The 20389-nt window shown below is 40.0% G+C and overlaps 1 protein-coding gene across 1 annotated transcript in view; it reads right to left on the bottom strand.

Moving 5' to 3' along the window:
• brsk2b (BR serine/threonine kinase 2b) overlaps positions 1-20389 on the bottom strand; it is a 285057-nt gene that overhangs the window by 41392 nt on the left and 223276 nt on the right. Inside the window, exons 8-13 of the mRNA XM_066701102.1 lie at positions 18009-18155; positions 10410-10441; positions 8093-8257; positions 6783-6880; positions 5906-6056; positions 3218-3283 (exon numbers count right to left, since the gene is read on the bottom strand). Of these exons, the coding sequence (XP_066557199.1) occupies positions 3218-3283; positions 5906-6056; positions 6783-6880; positions 8093-8257; positions 10410-10441; positions 18009-18155 (659 nt within the window). The remainder of the gene's footprint in view (positions 1-3217; positions 3284-5905; positions 6057-6782; positions 6881-8092; positions 8258-10409; positions 10442-18008; positions 18156-20389) is intronic.

The raw sequence follows: 20389 nt of genomic DNA, 5'->3' as shown, positions 1-20389 counted from the left end.
TCAGCAATCCCGGAATAGAAAAACAAAACCCTGAAAGGATGAGTTGAAAGCATCAGATAATAAAAAAGAGTTAGAAGTTTCTTTTATAACACTTGCAGGAATCTAGTCGGCCAAGAAGATAAATTGGAGCACATATATTTAGTCTCTAATGAAAGACTTAAAAACAAACAAAATAAAAACTGGTTTAAAAACCCATTCTGACTAAATGAACTGTGTCCAAAATGCCGAAAAATGTTATAATGCTTGTCTAGGCTTTTATTTTAATTTAATTTATTACATTTTTAATTTATCTTTAACTTGGAGACCATTAAATTCAGAATTTTGCAAGGTTTGCTGCAGGAGAAAGAGATTGTGTTATTAATTTTGGAAACGCACAGCAAGTCTTACACCACAAAAATAAAATATCAAAAGCGCTTTTATACAAAGAAGCTCACAAACCCAACCTGACACAACAGCCACCCCACAAGCCAAATCAAACCCCAATCTCCCTTGGGATTAGATTCTACTTTGAAAAGAATAGGTCAGACGTGAGGGGGGTGGGGGTGGCGGGGGGTTTGTGGGTTTGTGAAAAGTGCGGAGGCGGGACAAGGGGTGAGGCAAGGTAATAAGGGACCCCGAAAAAACCACAGGCATTCAACACCACATATGTGCAAGTTCTACAGCAACAAAGCCATTTCAAGAGAGGAGGAGGTGGAGGGAAGGGGAGGTGGGGGGTGGTGGGGTGGGGGAGTTTACGGAAAATACTGAAATTGTAAAAAGAAAATTGAAGCAGTCGAAAAATACAAGACAGAACATACTCTGAGAGGGAGAGAATAAATAAACAAATAAATAAATAAATAAATAAATAAATAAACACACGTCAGCCATCAAGACACTGTATTTGTGCACTAAAGGGCCACTAAATAAAGATGCAGCATTGCCTTTTTAAAGAAATTCCTTCAGAACAGCTTCAATTCAAAATGTGCTTACACCCCTGTGAGACTGAGGACCCACAGAGCAGAGCCGTCCTGACCGGATGTTTACTGAAGTCAAAGCTTTTAAAAGAAATATATATAAATTATGTGTATTTGTTTTTATAATTTTTTTATCTATTCATATTTATTTGGTTGGATTTGCAACTGGAAGGAAAAAGTTCTAGTACAGTCTTTTAATTTTGTTGTCACGGTGTTTTCTGCCATTAGTGTCAACTCTTGCCTACAGTCCTGCCACCATTTTGGTTATCTGTTCTGTTCAGATGTAAAGTACCTCACTTGGGTTCCTGCTTATCAACAGGTAACAGGTTTTTTCTTTTTGGTAGCTGGTTGAATTAGAGGAGATAATTGTACCATAAATACTGATACCTTGTAGTGAAGACTGGACTGGCTGGAATTTTAACAAAACAGCCAACTTAATAAAAGTTATCAGCCAACTGCTGATAAAAGTCTCTAAAAAAATATATAGAATAAAGTTTTGAGGCTATAAGAAAAAAGACTTCCAAAACTCCAACTCATTTAAATTTTTCACGTCCTGAAAATTACTGACTGGATTTCTGTTTCTTGCAGGCTATTAATTACAATCGTCGGGGGAGTTGTTTCAGTCGCTCCATGTGATTCCGGATTTCAGGTTCATTCTGAAAGACTTTTAAATATGGAGCGACCAACAGGAAAAGCTAGTTCGAGGGGGGGTTTGGTACACAAACAAACCAACAACAAATGACAGTCGGTAAGGGAGGGGAAAAAAATGGAAGAAAAGTGTAAAAGACTAAAAATGTGGATCTGCCGAGGGACAAAGAGGTTTATTTCAAAAAGATGTTTTTATTTAATTTTTTAGTTTTAGGGGGAAATTAAGATTTGTTTGATGTGTGGGATGACTGCCAGAAGGCACAGATTTCCCAAATGTGTGGGGACTGGTTTTACATCAAGAAACTATTGGATCTGTAGCCAGCTCTGACTGAAAGAGTGTACTGTTACTTATGCAACTTTGGTGCAAAGTCCAGCAAAGGCCAACAGAGATGGCTCTTCAGTGTAGACTGCCCTGACAATGTTTTTTTCCTGAATATGTTTCAGGTATGATCATTTATTACTGGTTTAAATATATATATATATATATATTTTTTTTTTTTTTCTCCTTCAATAGGCCACTGTCCATGCGAGAATTGCGTGGGCCAAGCTTACGGCTGAATGTCAAAGGCTTTTCCAGCTGAAGAGGCTTGACTGCAGTGAGCCAGGTTCATCGAGGTTTAGGAGAACTCACATTTTCTCTACCTGCAGTTGAGCAGTTAAAGGAGTTGGAGGGGAAGGGAGTGTGTGAGGCAGGTGGGAATTAGGATTCAGTCTCTGGTTGATCTAATACTAACATGGTTACAAACAGATACACGCAAATCAATCACTCTCCCGTGTTGTGGCTCCCGTGTTGAAAAAAACGGACGAAAACTCCCATGCTGGCCTTTGGTGTATTTGGTGAGCATGCTCATTGTGTGCCTCATGCAGAATGGGGTGTAATGCTAGCCATGAGATTGCAAGTGACATCAAAGTAGAAGCTTGGGGATGTTAAAAATGCTTTTGTAAGGTGTTTATGTAAGTTGAGAAATAAGCAACGCAAAGGGGGTTGTGTTTGGTGCTTCATCGAAGGAACTGATGGTTCTACTGGCTGTAGGCTTAAAACAAAAAAAACTGAACTGCTCAGGCCACATGATGAAAACATGGCCCTTCACATTGTTTAAGCTATAATTGATGTGCCATTATATAGGACGGTGCAGAATATGATTACAGGCCTGTATTGTGGATGCAGACAGACAGAAAAAACCTTCCTCACAAATTGATCCTTTAAATACTCTAACTGATGAGGAGATCCCTAAATGAGCCCATCAATAACTAGTAAAATCCTTGGGAAGTTAAAGCCCATCTAATTAATTGACAACAGCCAGACATTTATCTCGTATTTAGAAAATATTACCTAATCTTTAGTTTTATGCTAATTTCATGGGGGAATCCCTACATGCGTTGTTACTAATTCAGATTTAATTTTATGGACAGTAAGCAAAAGGCCTGTACTATACTTTTTTCTTCTTCTTTGGGTTAATTATGATGGAAGGAATGGCTTGTGCAAACACATTTTGTTTTGGTTGTTTTAAATAAAAATAGAAAACAATAATAACAAATTGACGTTCTGAAAAAGAAAAGCCCCGCTGCATCTTCAAGCTAAGAGTAGTGAAGGAGAGGACAGAAACAGTGAATACCTTTCTTCTTTGTTGAATTTGGGATTGGCATCAGAGATATCCAAGCTTTTACTGAACACAGCCTTACTACAGTGGGAAACAAAGTGAACAGAGAAAGTCAGTTACTATCTGTGCTCTTCCAGTCAACCACCTAGTGCTACATTTTTTTTTTTTTTTTTAAGAAATAAATAACAACTCCTGTCTCTCTTTTCTCTGTACCTGTCGCCTGCCGTCAGGTCTCATCTAATCCAGTGATTCTCAACTCCAGCCCTTGGAGGCAATCGTTGGGCCTTTTATTTTACTTAGCCAACTTTCAGTGTATATCGTTAATGGTTTTCCTGTATAGACCATTACAATTGGTACTGTCCACCTGTTGACAACTAAGATTGTTTATGGTAGCTTAATGGGAAAACATCTTTTTAACAGCCATTGTAATTATATATATATATATATATATATATATATATATATATATATATATATATATATATCTAGAGAGAGAGAGAGAGATGTTTTTACAGAATGTGTAGGCTTCTGGTGAAAGCAAACACACACATCTAAACCACAACCAAACTAAACCGAATTCTTAGATGTTCAATTAAATTCTCTCAATTTCATTTCCTAACAGATGTCCCAATCCGCAGTTTCTACCTTTTCTAAAACTTTTTCTTCACAATAAAATACATATGTGAATACACTAAAATTAAAAAATGATCCTGAATATTATGGACGGATACATATTAACATAACGTAAAAGTTCTGTTCCAAGAATGCCCGGTAAAAAAAACAAGTTCTTTCCACATGTCAGTGTCCCTGTGTTGCATTTTCAGAGATGGAGAATGTTAAAAAGGCTTGTTGCCAGATAAGAAACTAAATATTATGAGGTTAAATCATATAAATGGCTTTAGACTCTAATATATTTGTCTGGACTGACCTATAGAGGATTGATAATGCAAGTGACCTTTATGCTGGCATTTCTCACAGTTGATTGAAGTTAACTTTAAATAATGTGAAATCCTGCCATTCTGGGTTATAGTAAGAACTCTGACAATTCAGTGGGTTTCATACCATACAATGGGTGTCTTGAAAAATCCTCCACCCTTCCCCTCCAACCTCAAGAGAAATTGTACATCTATCTCCAAACCCCAACTCCAGAAACAATTATTCAAGAACTAAAAGCGGCTTCTTTTACATCCATGGTGTTGTTAGCTAAAACTCCCAATCAAAGCGACAAAAGAAGAGCATACGGCAGCTTTCAATCATACTGCCAAATACTGTGTTCGTCTTTTGCAGAACGCTTCCCACTAGTGCAGGGGGGTCTTTTGTTGTTGGAAATGATGGGAAATGAAAAAACAGCAGTCGTGTTTCCCAGTGTTGTGAATCTTTAGGGAACTAAAGACATAAGACACAGTTTTAGCTTGGGGACCTCATCACAGTACAAAGTCTGCCTCTGAAAGTGTTAGCATGATGATCTCAGAAATGAAACGGACGATTGTGAGCGTGTCAGTGTGTGACAGCCCTAGAACACAAACCAAAAAACTGAAAAAAGCTTTGAAACTTTCTGCCTTTTTTTTTTTTAACTATCTGATGTCATCGTTCACCACAAACTAAACAACCCAGGTTTTGGAAAGGGGATGGTATACTGGATATTTTTACTGAAATTCAGCTGTTACCGAGTTTATATCGCCAGCTCTAGTTATAAACTAGAGTCAACCCCTTTGTTTGCAAAGTTCTCTTCAATACTGCAAGGCTGTGCCCTATTAAGTTACACAGATTTAACATTTTTGGGTTTTATTTTCTAAGCCTTCCCACGATAAAAAAGGAGGAATTCTGGCAGAGCATGAGCTGTACGACTAAGAAATGAATTTCAAAAATGCTGGTTTTGGTAAAAGGGCAACTCTGGGCAAGTTGTTGCAGGAGTCTCTGTCTCTCTCTCTCTTTTTTAAATGGAAAGTGGGGCCTTGAAAATCTGATCAAGGCAAATGGGGAAGATTCTCTGCCTGTGACAGGTCAGGAAAAAAAACAAAACACTAGGCCCCTGATTTACCAACAGTTGTTTACGGAATTTAAAATACCTATCAAATGGGCAAAAGGAGTTCAGATGCCTTTTATTATATAATAATGTTTTAAAATGAAGGGGGGGAACTAAAAGAAAAAAAAAACATGGAAATTGATATACACCTTCACTGACAACAAGGAGATGTGGAGATGTCAAACACACTGTGCTGGGTCCTCAGAGCTCCAACACTTGCATACAACACTATGAATTCCATATGAAAACATTTTTATGTGACAAAGAGCTTAAAACCTTAATGTTCTTGCACTGTAGTCCACATATACTACAACCCCCCAATGCTATGAAGAGCTCGTTTAATCTCGGCTGCTGTTGGAAGCAGACACGTATCATAATGAAATACATAAAACAATTACATCAATCAGACGACAGATGGCTTTAAATGAATCCAATGTGATCCACTTGTCTGATAGAGCCATTTGAAGTGTAGTTTGGATGGAACTCTGTGGTCTTGTACTAAATGGGTTGGGAATATCATGACAGCAACTACTGATGTCTCGTAATCTCTGGAGCTCCTTGGGGTGTGTGAGTGGGACAGCTGGGCCCTGTGTCGTTCTCATGCAATGGGTTGCTCCTGGCTTGGGGAGAGTGACCGTGTGGGTGCATATGGGTGTGTGAGGGAGGATGTGCCTTACCTTTGCCCATGCTGTGCCATCTCGATGGCCCGCCGCGCTGGCACAGGAGAACCTCCGTCAGTGACGCTCAGGACCTCCATGGACTTGCGTTCCGGCCTTCGTTTTCCATGTCTGTTCAGCATGGGCGAGTCCACACGCTTCCTAGGGGGATCTACAAAGACCAAGTGCTGATTGAGCGGAGGCCAGGGGCCTGGGGAGCTACACGGCAGGTCAGTTTTTATGGTGATTTGAGTGGAATCCAGCGGGACCCACCCAGGCATCAATTCTGGTTACAGGTCACATGTTGTTTTCATACAGGCCTGAGCCATGAGAGGGTGGGATATTTCCAGGATCAGGGCAATATATTGAAAGCTTAGTGGGGGAGGGGGATGTTAACCTGGGCCAGCATAGGAAGCACTCACTGGCCCACCTGAAACCACACCCCTGATCAGTAGAAAGACAACTTACTTTCTGGAAAATACATGGTTTTACTGCTTTGCAAATCTTTAGGAAAAGTCCATGCAGCAGTGTGTCTGTGTTGTACAGCTTCCACAATGCTTTCTTCCTTGACTTATTTGGTAGTGAACGAACAGCTTCTGAATTGACAGCGTTTCCTTTAGTTTTGTAAAGGGCCTTATTGCGTATTGTATTCATGCGAAAATGTCTTTTATGAACTGTGTGAGGCAGTGACATTTTAAGACTAAACCATCACTTAACAATAACGGTTTCTGATCAGGATAGAAGCCTTTTCCAGTTCTTCTTATTTGTAAGTAACTGAAAATAGATTTACTCATTGTACATAACTGGTCAACTGTGCCCTATTGTAAACTCGAGATGCAGTACACCCTGAAAAACTAAATCGATCGCTCCAGTACAGCCACGGTCATATGGTTCTTACCTATTTCATTGCGAGGTGGGAGGTTCTCATCTTCATGGCTGGGATACCTCTCCTTTCGGTCCAAAAGCAGAAAGTAGATCATCTTCTCCTGGTTGTCTCTGGGGAAGGGAGAGGAGAGCAGTATAGCAGAAGCATTCAGTTGGGCTAGCTCAAACATTTGAAATTAAAGGTTCAACTTGTTATTATAAATCTTGCCAGAGATTAAATGTTTACCCTGTACTGATCAGAAATGAAAAACCTAACTTGGGCCTTGTTCATGTAGGCTGCTTGGTCAAAGCATGCCCTCTGTAGTTATGATCAGACAATGGCCTTTCATTTTAACGACACAGTGCTGCGGAATGTAACTTAATAATTCAGGGAAAATGCTTCAATGAATAGCAAGTGTATATGACTGCCGCTCAGAGAACCATACATATAGGCCACCCAAAATGCCAGCTATCCAAATTATAAATGGAAAGCAATTTCATATTCCTAAAGAGTTGGCTCAGGCTGCTGTGTGTTTAATGCAAAGTCTTCATTTCAGTAACCTAAATCTGAGACTGAGTTTTCTAATATCCCCCAGCAAGGATGATCCTAGAGAATTAACACTTTATCAGATATGATTTCATGATTGATACACACACCCCTTTCCAAACACACTTTAGACATAAAAATCATAATTTTCTGTGAAGCCTGAAAAATTAAACCTTGAATTTGTCAGCCCTCTCATCTGAGGGAAAAAGTATTGAAAGTGGTTCAGTCTAAAAGTTAACAAAATTATATTTGGAACAGGTAGACAAATCTGCAACTTCAGCTAAATAAAAAGCCATTTTCCCAGCCTAACTGCTCTCTATGCTCTAAGCAAGCTGAGAAAATAACAGGAGATGCTTTCCCCAAGTTCAGAATCTTTAAGAAATAAATTATGGTCCATTAATCAAGTACAGTAATGAGGGCTACAGTAAAGTGTGCTGAAAGTAACTGCTATTTCTGAGATGATGAATGGCCCTTTGTCGTGGCCCGAGGCTGGTCCTCACTGCTATGCAATAGGAACTGATTGTGAGTTATAAAAACAAAAACATACTAACAAAAAAATACCCTTCTACACCAAGAAAATGTTAACAATGTCAAAATGTGTGCATTAATACAGTCCAGTTCCGAAGCATCTGTTTCCTCAGGCCATATCCCATTCCTAGTCAACCAGCCCCTCGTCCATTTTTCTTTTAAAACAAGTATAATGAAGAGGGCTGAGAAATGCGGGTTGCGGCCTAAGCCCCAGCCTTTAATTACACCACCTCCCCCCAGTTCCAGCCTCAGCTTGGGCCCCCGCTCACTCTTCAGACAGCAGGTCCTTCATCAGCTTGTTCTTGTCTCGAAAGCAGCCCAGCGAGTGCATGCTCTCAAGCACGTCGGGGTCAATGTCATCGGCCGAGGGTAGGGAGCGGATGGCGACTTTGCGTGGGATGGGCTGCTCGGGCTCAGGCTCGTTCTTGCCCCCTCTGGAAGGAAACAAAACCCAACACCTGCTATTAGTGGGACCCCAGGGCTACAGAGCTCATGATGCTGAGCAAGGACTTTACTGCTGGTGAGATTCCAGTGGGATTCCCCTGCCAAAAAATGCCAATGCATTGAAAGTGAAGTAGTTGACAATTGGGTCTCTGAGGTGCATGTGAATTCATAAAGGTTTATTTTGGCATCTAGGTCCCGGACACACCATCCCTTTACAGTCATCAAATTCCCCTAGTTGATTACAGCTAACTAACTAACAGCGGAATAGTTGAGGAATCTATGTCCCCCCTGTAAGACAAAACAATAGAAAGAAGAAATGTACTTTATTGGGGGAGTTCACTTTTAGTTGTACTTCACCAAGGACTTGAATACATTTCTAGCACCTATTAATAAGAGGACTGAGAAAAGCAGGTTGTGATCTCGAGTAGACCCTGTCCCTCCATTTAGATATGTATGTGTTTATGTATGTTTATATATATTATTTTTCCCCCCAATAAAAAATACTTAACAGAGCAAATTGTGTGCCCCTTTGAAAATCATCTTTTTACTCTCCGTTCCTTGTCATGTATCAAGTGCTATTTTGTCTGATTAGCAATTTTCAAATGCGAGTTGACCCCCAATGACATTGCCCATGTCTAAATCCTTTTTTTCAGTGTTAAATTAAAACAACAGAAATTGCCATCAGATTTAATTAATCCGAACAGCTCCCAGTCATTTTGGATGTGCTTTATTCCTCAGGGTCTCTGCACTGTTTCAAGCTCAACGCTGCTTTATTCAATACAAGTTTATTTCTTCCCTTTCTTGTGGAGGTAAAAGCTACGAAAAAAAAGGCATAAATGTGACAATTAATCTTAATTTAATCCTGCTCGCACCCAATAGACTCAGATGGAAACAATATTATTATTAAATGTGCAATCTGAAATCAGGCAACCTTGACTGAATGCTGATGAAGTTTACAGTTGGATTAGAAACAAAGGAAATCCCCCAAACTGAAAATCCTGTTCAAACTCATTCTGATGGATTCATGTTCAGAGATGTTCTACATGTTGTCATATTGTACTCCTCCAACGCATGGTTTTGGAAGGTGAGTAGATGTACCCAAATGTTAAGAACAGTTTTTTCCATGGGTAATTAATTACTTATCCATTTACTATTGCTTCACTTTAAATAAAAGGCAGCTTTCAGCAGGGATGAGGACAGTCATTTTAATTTGAGTCAAATAGAGCAGGATGATGATAAAGAACTGATATTGCCAGAATTCATTTACTTTTTTGTTACATATAAAAAAACTTGTACACTGGAAGAAAATGTCAGTTTTAATTTTATATAGATCTACATGGGGCACCTATCTATCAAAATATTAATATGGGACCAAAGATAAATTTGTCTTGATGATTTTCCTTCCCTTAAAATTCAGAAGCTCTGATAAACATTATATGGATGATCATCCTAGATTGGTAACCTGGTGACCTCTAAGTGGCGGAATCAAAATGGTGGCACCAAATGATGATGAGAAGGTATCAAAACAGCAGTAAAGGTTTTTAAGAATCGCTGTGGAAGGTTCCTAAATATTTTATACTGAAGCTCATTAAGACTTGAAATCTTAATATTTTTAAAGTTATTATTATTTTTATTGTTGTTGTTGTTGCAAATAATAATGATGCTTGCACCATTGCTTGCTTTTGCCTAACAATCACTTTGAAAAGGAATTTTGTTTGGGCTCTTAATGAGGGCATATGGGCATGGCATGGGATAATGCTTTACACATAATAAAATAGCAGGAAAGAGGGGATTCCAAGATGGGCACATGCATTTCAATCCAGATCCACTCAGTGCCATTTCCAGGTACTGGGACAGTGAGAGATGGGACGGTTCCTTGCTGTGGGTCCAGCAATCTCTGTCCTTGGTGCTAATCTGGGAATGTAGCTCACTCCCATTTATCACTGAATCAGCCTGTGGATGAAAACAAAGCAAGAACCCCCCCCCATCCGCTTTCCCCCCCACCATAAAAGAAACAGCGAGGCTCTGCCTCAGCCCCATCCCATAAATCATCTGCTCTCTGCTGACCCAAGCACAGAGAGCAGGAGCTGCACAGGCACACTGACACAGGAAGAAAGGGAATGAAAAGAGAAATATACTCACATGTACCACGTGTGCTTCTGAATCTGTTCTAGCTGTGAGGGCAGAAAAAAGAGAGACACAGAGAAAGAGATGTTCAGTTTAGAGTCCTGAAACAGCTTCAGAAGACAGGAATTTCTAAATCTCAATAATAACCAGAGGATTGAGAGTCAAGTACAAACATCCTCACAGCCCTTACTGAAAACCAGTGCAGCACTCTTTTTGCATTCGTCTTGACTCAGTAATAGCCAGGGATAAACAGTGTGTCTGCTATTGCAGTGCTCTGCTGAGAATTTGAGTATGACACAATATTCTAAATCAAGACAAATGTTCCTGTAGACATTTCACCATGTTCACCAAAAGGGGGGAAGAACTTAACAGGACAGTTACAGGAACCATTTGGAAATGGCAGTGTAGAAACAAATCCCTGTACAACAGGACGATGAAACCAAATGGAGCATAGTGTTTAAAATTCAACCACTTTTGGTGAAAAAAATACATATTTCATGGCCAACAAAGACAACGATCCAAGAGTTCCCAAATTCGGGACAATTTCCTATCCGTACCAAACACATTGTAACTTTATTGCCAAGCCATTGTTAGGGTTTTCACAGTCAGATTCAGTTTGCCAAACTGTTTGCCAGCTATGATACAATCAATGTTAGTAAGTGATATAAACAAAGTGATGGTTTGGTAGCAGAAAAGATAGGCCCTCAAAACTCAGATGATTAGCAGACAATGATGCTGATCAATAACTAATCAACATAAATTGGTTTTAACAATGCCAAACACTAGTATTAGCAGACATTTTCTGTGAATGGGTTTGATCAGAGCAGCAATCGACCTCACGATTTACAGGGAGCCAGAGACAAGGCTTTAGTTCAGGAAAGGTTATCGTCAAGGGAGACAGCTCTTACTTCCAGGAATTACACTGGGGAAAGTAATAAATAAGTAATACACATGTATACGACTGTACAGTTGCACAAGAGAGGGAATATCTTTTAGCCCAATTACTCCTGACGCTTATCAAAACCGCCCTGACAGCCGTGCAATTTTGACAGATCGCACACATATGTCTGCGGAACACTGATGTTCAAGTATGTGCCCGTGTGTGTGTGTGTGCCCGTGTGTGTTTGTAAATGGGCATTTGTGCACTGTTATCAAAGGCCCAGAGGTGGCTGGGATAGGAATTCCAAGGAGTTACACTCAAGTACTGAGTAATGGAGCCCTCCCATCTATTACCCTCCCTAGTGGCACTCTGTCCTCAGTCAGGTGTTGTGACAGTTCAAGTTCAGAGGCTGGGCTTTTGCTATTTGTCCAAGTCAAAAGATATATTAGAATGTTAAAGTAGAGGAAAAAGTTTTGGTAGCAATCAGACACCATGTCATTCTAAGCAAACTCACATAATGCGTCTCTGACTGGTAAACTGTGAATAAATAGTGAGGTTCCCCCTTACTAAAATATACATTAGCCCATATGTAGACATAGCTGTGAGACTGTAATTTCACTTAAGTATAAGACATGGCCACTTAAAGCTCACCAGTGTTAGTTGTAATTTTTTCAATACCCTTGAATACAGTTATTGATAATACAAGGCTTTAAAGAGAATGGAAATCTAGAAAACACAATCAAAAAATACAGAAAGACGATGGGTCACAATGCATTTCATAAGGCGTAGACTCAGCCTTAACAATCTGCGATCCTTTTAGTAGACAGGTGGGGGAATACAGAACTCTCTGAGACCTCCCTTCCTTATTCACCATTTCCCCAGTCATCAGCAGTGCTCTTCAAGACTGAGGTCAGGCTTCTGTAAACACGGGGGAGTGATTTTCAGCCCCTGTTGAAACTTGCTCTTCCTGAAAGCGTTACAGAACATGACCTTGTGATCTCTAGTGCAGATGCAAGTGTTTTAATAATACAGCGCTTTATAAAAATACACCTCCTCTGTCATATTATTAATACTAAGGTTAAAGGAAATGCAGATATTCTAATCTTATTCAGTGTTGTGTCTGTGCTAGGGGTCACAAGGTCACATTCTTCCTGTAATGTTTTAGATAAGTACACGAAGAGCAAATCTCCTCAGCCTGCTAGATGGCAGGGGCATGATCACATTGATAAATCCTTTCAAATTGCCCTCCACAATGCACATTTTTTTACAACTATCTAATCGTATTCCATCATTCAGGGAGACTGACATGTAAGCAAAGGTATTTAATATCGTACTGATGGCTTTATATGGGAGAAGGGAAGCCTGATATCAGAACAGGCTGCAAATGCAACACAGACATCTCATGGCCCATTGTCTGTGTCTTTCGAATCTGCCAAAGCAGTTATCAGGTTTTGAATGGTTGAAAAATTGCTCCCTGGCCCTCCGTCAACACGGGAGATGTAGGTGATGAAAGCAGAGAGAAATGCGCTCTTTCTTTGTAACTGTCACTGCTCATTGAGGCTGTCTCTGAGAAGCGGCCTTCTTTTTTTTTTTTTTTTTTACCCCTTTCCCCTCCGTACCTTAACAAAGGTTTACCGCTGAGCTGTGTGTCAATATGACTGACTCGGGAGGGGGGGACACTCTGATGAATGGTGAATAGAGCCCTCGATCTGGCATTATAGAGCTGTTTCTTACAACTGTCTTACAGCACTCAAGGACAATGAGAGAGTCCAATACCGGCTTCCATAATCATCATAAATCATCTTGTCGTCGGAAAGGCAATCAGCCCCCGCGAACTGCCTATGTCTGGGGATCCATATTTCCGTTATTCCCCCTCCATGAGGCAAGTGACGCTTGGCTTGTCGTTTAAAGGTTAATGCTGAAATTCACTGGGTTCTGGTGCGCAGATAAGGGCTAGAGAGCATCTTTCCTTGTTAATTGCTCTCTCAGTGCAACTCTGCATGTAAAGACACCTACCAGCGATTGTGTAAGTCAATCCAAAAACAGATTATGTTATAATATGCACTATAACATCTAGGAATGACAGAAGTGTCTGTTTGCTGTAGGAGAATGGGATCTATTGATTAAATTTAGCCAAGAGTGAAGTAAAAAGGTCCCTTTTGTCTGAAGCCTGCTACTAAGGGGAGATTTGTGAATGAAAGCTTTTGCCAAAACTTTTTAAAGGACCCACAATATTGCATTATTATGTTTCAAACTTTTAAGCTTGTAAAAACAATGTGATATATTGTTAAAATTGTAAGTTGCCCTGAATAAGGGTGTCTGCCAAGAAATATAATAATAACAATAATAATAATAAATATTATTATAATACACTTTTTTGTAGTTTATAGATTGCTCTTCTATCCTTTTTAAATTACCTGGAAGCAGCAGCAATTGATAACTGCTTTGAAACAGGAACTGGGGGGAAGGAAAGATACTCAGCAATATACAATAACTGATCAAGAAGTGATCTACTGCTCGATTGGTTTTCAATCTGCACTCCGTGTGGGAAACTGCTTGTATGTTTGAACCTGCTTTAGCACACAAGCAGTTCAAGGATTTCTGAGTACAACCTACCTCACTGCCTTAAGGAAACACACATCTCTGTTATTTTTCATAGCAGAGCCAGGTTTATGAGAGAGAGAGAGAAGCATTCATTAGTGCCTTTTAGAAATACCACATAATGCACTGTATGTTCCTGATTGCATTTGTTAGAGGTCAGAATGGTTAGTCTGACCACATTTGAATTAATATAAATATCAAATATTTTTTCTGTCACTGGTTATGGAAGGTATCAAAGTTATACTTTATTGCATTTTCCCCCCTTGTGCTCAACAACAACAAAAAAGCCTTTGGCTGCTGAAAAACTGGAGTCACTAATTTCAGTGCACAAGATGGTAAAGTCTGAAGATAGTTTTTATTTAAAAACAGTCTTGGAGTAACTTACGTTAGTGTTCCATGTGCTTGGATAATGGTTAAATTGCTGAATGAAAATAAATGAGGAAGGGGCACAAAAAAAGGCTTTATTATAATCTATTAATTCCTTGTAAGGGTATCACTTTTGCCAAAGGTTCAGCCACGGTTTGATATGGAAGGCAGCCCTTTTCCAAAGACTTTTGATCTCACAGAAGGTGCGCTCCAAGGTACCTTAATTGGATTAGTACAAGAGAGAAAGAAAATGTCGGTGCAAAGCTCTATCTCCTAATCACTGACACTGAACCGAACAAACACCCATCTGTATGGTGGGCTGCTGTTATTTGCAATCGCCTTCACTGGCAAAGGTACGCTAATTGGGCAATGGAGACAAATAACACTCCAATGACATCGCAGGGACCCTGCAGCGGAGATGAAAGGGTTAGATGCAGAATCACTTGGCGTGCATCCTGCTTTGACTTAAAATGCAAAAGGATCACTGTATTGTAATGCCTTAATGCGTATGGACTGATCTCTCTGGACGTGGCTGGCTGGGTGTACTGGAGGTACTGGGATAGGCTGTGGAGCAGTCATCTGCGTTAAAGATGAATGCGTCAGACTGCACTGTGTGACGTACTAGAGGTGCTTGCAGAACAGTGTCATTAAAGATAATGGCAGGGTGCACAGAGAACAGAGCCTGCTGGGCATGTCGTCTGGGATAGTCTGTGGACATCCAGACTTAAAAAAAAAAAAAACGATTTGCCTACAGAACAAGCAATAGACAGAGAGGGGGGGGGACTGCGAGCCTCTGCCTGATGTTACACAACAAGCCACATTCCACGGATTTTCTAATCCTTTGGGATTTTCCAGGAACTTCAGACTAACGTCAAGTCCGCAAGCCGCGGGCCTTCTAAAACGGAACCGCGCAGTACAACAACATGATGTACAGATTGATTCCCCTGTAAAGGCCTCTGTGGCAATTCTTGTACAACAGAGTTTGAGAGGGAGACACAAGCTGCAGTTGAATAACAGTTTGCGTAAGAGCACGTATCGGAAACAAAACATTTTAAGGTAGGAAGTAAACGAACCTCGAAACTCTCCTTGCGTTTATTCATACAAGTGTCACAACAGCCGGTGTGGCCGCAGCAAACGATCATCCAATGCCCCTTCTTTTGGCATGGTTTAGAACAGATCTGATTGGTTAAGGTAAATGAGAGGGGACTAGTGCTGTGGCACTGCCTGATGGCTTGATACAGATAAATCCAGATTAGAGAGGGATCAGGGAAAAGCTGCCTCTCAGTTGTACTAGCCATCCTAAAAAGCAGCCAATATTTCTGTCCTGTTTTATGAATAAAGATAATTCAGGGGGACCGGACATTCTCTCAGTTTTACATTCTCTATGCTTTTCCATTTTCTTATGCCCCCAGAAATTAGAATACCACCCCCCATTCACCCCTGCTGATCATTATCACCAGACCACAAACTTACCCCTGTATACAATACTCCCAGATGACAAGGAAATGGACAGGGTTCGGGTGTGCGGGGGTGCAATATTAGCACTGCCCAAGGGCCTAGTTCCTAGCCAGGCCCATGGCAGACCTTGAGGGGGGGCGGCTGAGGTGATCTGGGCTAGGTCATAGCAGGCACAACATCACTGTGCTGAAGACAGAGAATGCAGGCATTGCCTATATGAAGTCACAACCTGGAGACAGTGTTCATTTGATGGGTGTCTGATATCTAAAACTCGGCCGATTTATTTTGACATATCTATTCTCGGAAGGTTTGGAACTAACAATAATATGTGTCCATGTGAAATCATACACACATTGGAAAACACTAAAATGCTTTGAATACTGGTAGAGTTGCTTAGTGTTTCCCCTTACTAAATATAAATAAATAAATAAATGCTGGGTTTCCCTCAAAGCACATTCTTGGATTCCCTGCACACCAGATTTCACAGGGTTTTCCAAAAGATAGATAATTTAAAACCCAGAGAAAAGATAACACCAATCATCTGAGGGTGGTCTCTGCAGGAAGCCATCGTGACAAGAAAAAGGGGTGGTATCAACAAAATTCCTTTGAAGCTCAGAATCTGTATGAATCACCTGCTTTCATTAAGTATAACGAACAACAACAAGGAAAAGGAAAAGGTTGTCTCTGCCTGGAATCTTCACTGAAATGCCTGTTAAAGTTGTATTTTCCCTTTAAAGTACTCAAGCGCTATGATAAGGTTCACTGTTTCTCTCTGTATTTCTCTTACACACAGGCATGCACACTCTCTCTCTCTCAAAATTCAAATTCAAATTCAAAAAGAGCTTTATTGGCATGACAAGGTTACACCCGTTTTGCCAAAGCAAGTACAGGGGGTTCCACTGCAAAACATAAAACAGTGCAGTGGGCAATAATACTGTATACATACAATACACACAAGTTTACAGACATTACATACATTAATATATATCAAACACAACATTTACAAAACAATTATCTCTCTCTCGCACACACACGCACACGCACGCACACACACACACATGCTAGCCAGGTTATTGTCCTCAAAATGCTACATCCCAATATTCTATCTGTCCAGGGCAACCTTGGCAGATCAACCGTCTAGGTCTTGAAGCCCCCTGGCGGATGAAGTTCTGCTGAGCTGCGGGTGTCTGACCTTGCTTTTCTGATGGTTTGCAATGGGGCAAAGCTGGCTCTGAGCTTGTGTAGTGCATTCACAGGTCAGGAGCTTCATACTCTCTGCTGCTCCTTCAATATGTGGTTTATACAGTGTTCTTTGTGTTCAGTGTCTGCCCGTAATATGGCCATTTCTTACTTAACAAAATGTATATTAAAAACAGAAAGAATTAGTATTTTCACTGCATGGCTTAAACCACATTTATTTTAATGCTCTGACAGTATTTGTTTTTTAATATTCTGGGGATCCCCATGTTTTTTCCACTGATAAGAATGAATAAATTGAATTGCTCCAGGGCTAGGAGCACCAAGGCACCAAAACATAAAATAAAAAAAAGCTTTGTTTTAACACAGCCACAATCGCCTTGTTAACACCTGAACTGGGTGTCTTTGTTCCTATGCATCATCATCATTAGTAAATGTCTCATTGAAGCAATGGAGCGGAAACAATTGAACTGAACTGTCATGAAGGACTTTACACACAGTTTCTTAATTAAACCTGCTAGAGATGGAAAATCTGGTTAAAGGCAAGGTAGGTAAATAAATAATACAAACTGAAAACGTGCAACACCGTCTATTGAATACGGAAGATCCTTCATTGTTAATGCTGATTAACATTGACAGGCCGTTGAAGAAAAGGAAAAATAAATTGCCAGTATAAGGGCTTCTAAAACCTGAAGGAGATTAAATGTATTAGAGATGTATATCACTGTTACACAGTGTTCCATCTATGTACTTTTCAGCATGGTGCGACATTAATTGGGGTCCCCCTGCACACTTCCTGGCATCTGCCTTTTCAGAAGCTGCCATTTCCCAGACTGAGGCTGAGGCAGTTTGTTGGGTTTCATTCTCAGCAGAGAGAGTGGCAGCAATGTATCTAAGAGAGGCTTGCTGTAACCAGTGACAACATGTTCAAAAAACATCCAAGATACTTTGAGACAACTCCTCTAGGAGACATGAAGACACATATTCACAATAGCTCAAGGGACGCCACCAATATCACCAGAAACACCAAGAAACATATTTTCTGAATTGGCTCTGAAAACATATGTCTCTGTCTCGGGGAAAGGCAGTTAGAAGTGGAGATAGCGACTGACCGTTAATCGCTTTGTGGCATCCACCTCTATCATGCCACGTAGAAGATTCTGGCAATCTGGAGGGATGAAGTGCGGCATGTGGAATACACCCAGCTTCACTTTTTCCAACAAATTTCTCAAGTTGTCGTCATCGAATGGCAGAGCGCCCTGCAGAGGTAGAAACAGGTTAATATACACACTGACGATGCCCCTCCCTGCTCTGGACACATCATGGAGATAGGGAGGCTGGTAGGTAGAGGGAGACACCTGTGGACAGTTGTTTTAATAGCCCCTAACTATCACGATACTAAAGACTGTAAACAACAACGTAAAAGCAGCAAAACAATGTGAAACTTAAAAATAAGTTCTGTGTTAAGGGCCTGTCACTCCACAATGGACATCAATCCCAACGCTCAGTACAACCTGGTATCAAGAAGGAATTGGAGTTCATTGTCGTCGGCAGACACTTATTTTCTGGACAGGAAACTAGGACAGTTTTCCTAGTTATAAGATTCATGTTAGACTCCTTTTCACCCCCGTATTATTCCTGTCACATACCTGTCTTTGCTTTTGATTAATAATTCACTCTCGACTTGAATTAAAATGAACAAAACCCAAGAAAGGTAAAAAGAAAAGAAAAGAAAAAACACCTGGGCTTACAAATATTTCTTACAAAGAAAAGCAATTGCAAAACCTCCAAAGCTGTCTGTGAGGCTCCAAGAAACAAAGACAAATCTTTTGTAATCTGTCCGGTACTTCCATAGAGATCTGGGATTCCTTAAATGAAGACATGTGGCGTATTTTCTCTTTGTGCTTATTACTTTTTAGAGGCAAGAGATGGTTAATAGTTTTTTTGATTATTTGTTTGCTCAAAAACTAGTGGGTACATAGGATTTTGGTTGGCCTTTGTTTGGAGATGTAAATTCCCAAGTGCTCACAGAAAATGCAGAATTTCAAAAAGAAAATGGAAGAAAATGATTTAGGTTAGGAGAGGAAAAACAAACAAACAAACAAACAGCTCTTCAATTGAACCTGCTCTGTGTAGCCTTCATTCCTCACAAAGCACAAGGTGACTAGCTGGTCTTTCTATTGTGTTCCTCATTTTACACTTCAGTGTGGTTTATTTTTAGTTTCTAGTTGGCTCCAGCTCCAAAAATGAATATTTCATAGGTTGGGACGGTGGTGAGCCTTTTTAGTAAATTAAAAGGATGCCAGTGGGAGATCTCTCGAGCATGCCAAGGTACTGACTTCTATTTTTGGGCACAGAACACTCCCAGAGCTTGTAGGGGAATTGGTGTGGCCTGGTTATAGACTGGCACCATGGTACTGGATTGATGGAGGTGTCAGCTTCAAACTTTTTGGGTATGGAGTCCAGATTCCTCCATAATGTAAAACTTGTGGTTTTCTGGAATTTCAGAAACTAGCTCTGCATATATGTGCATACTAGAATAAGAAAAAGCACACAAGCTGTCTGTTGTATACAGGACCATCAGACATCCCGTTTACAAGATAATTTGAATATGAATTAATTAATTAATATTTGGCTTTCATTTTTATAATACAACATACAATGACAAGTGTGTAATATTAATAGGAAAGCTACATATTATAAACCACTACCTGAATATTATAAGAAATCTTGTATATTGTGTTTTGGGGAATCACAGAGTACTAAGATAATAATAATGATATTATTATTATTATTATTATTATTATTATTATTATTATTAACAACAGGTCAATTTCTCTCAGGTTTAATCCCCTTAAATGCATTGCTAGGTTGTCAGAAGTGTCTCTGTATTACAGGCTGCATTACTCTCATCTTTTGTTCTCTGCCCCAGTGCTGTCTCACATTAAGCCTATTAAAGCATCACTGTAAAGCTTTCACATCTAATACTGTCTCAGAAATGGGACTTTCTCTGCCCTCTATCTGGATTCTATCCTCAGTTGTAATCCTGAGGTCCCTGGCATCATAAATACACACGAATAACTGGCGCAGATTGAATTACAAGTCCATAATTCAATCGCTGGGGATTTCAGATGGCATCTCAGTAGCACGGCGAAACTTGACGGTCTCATGATATTCCATCAGAAAGTGTGCTTCATAACACATAGTATAACCATTTTGCCAATAAAAATGGAAACAAGGAAAAGAAAGTTTCATGTTAGGAAAAGAGTCACTGAGCTCAGGTGGGAATTCAAGAGTCCATAACTCCAGAACTTGCTGAAGCCAATGGTAGCCCCTTTGACAGAGCAAACTAATCAAAAGTCAGGAATTCTTATAAAACTGCATGATTTTTACACTGTGGTGAGCAGTGACATGTTTGATAGTTCTCATTGATTTCATTCTGAGGTGAGTAATAACATGAAATCATGGTTAAGACATACATACTCTAAAATCA

This window comes from Amia ocellicauda, chromosome 4, assembly GCF_036373705.1.
Source record: "Amia ocellicauda isolate fAmiCal2 chromosome 4, fAmiCal2.hap1, whole genome shotgun sequence".
Taxonomy (NCBI): domain Eukaryota; kingdom Metazoa; phylum Chordata; class Actinopteri; order Amiiformes; family Amiidae; genus Amia; species Amia ocellicauda.
The sequence above is the reverse complement of the archived record's forward strand: the minus strand, read 5'-3'. Positions and strand labels throughout refer to the sequence as shown.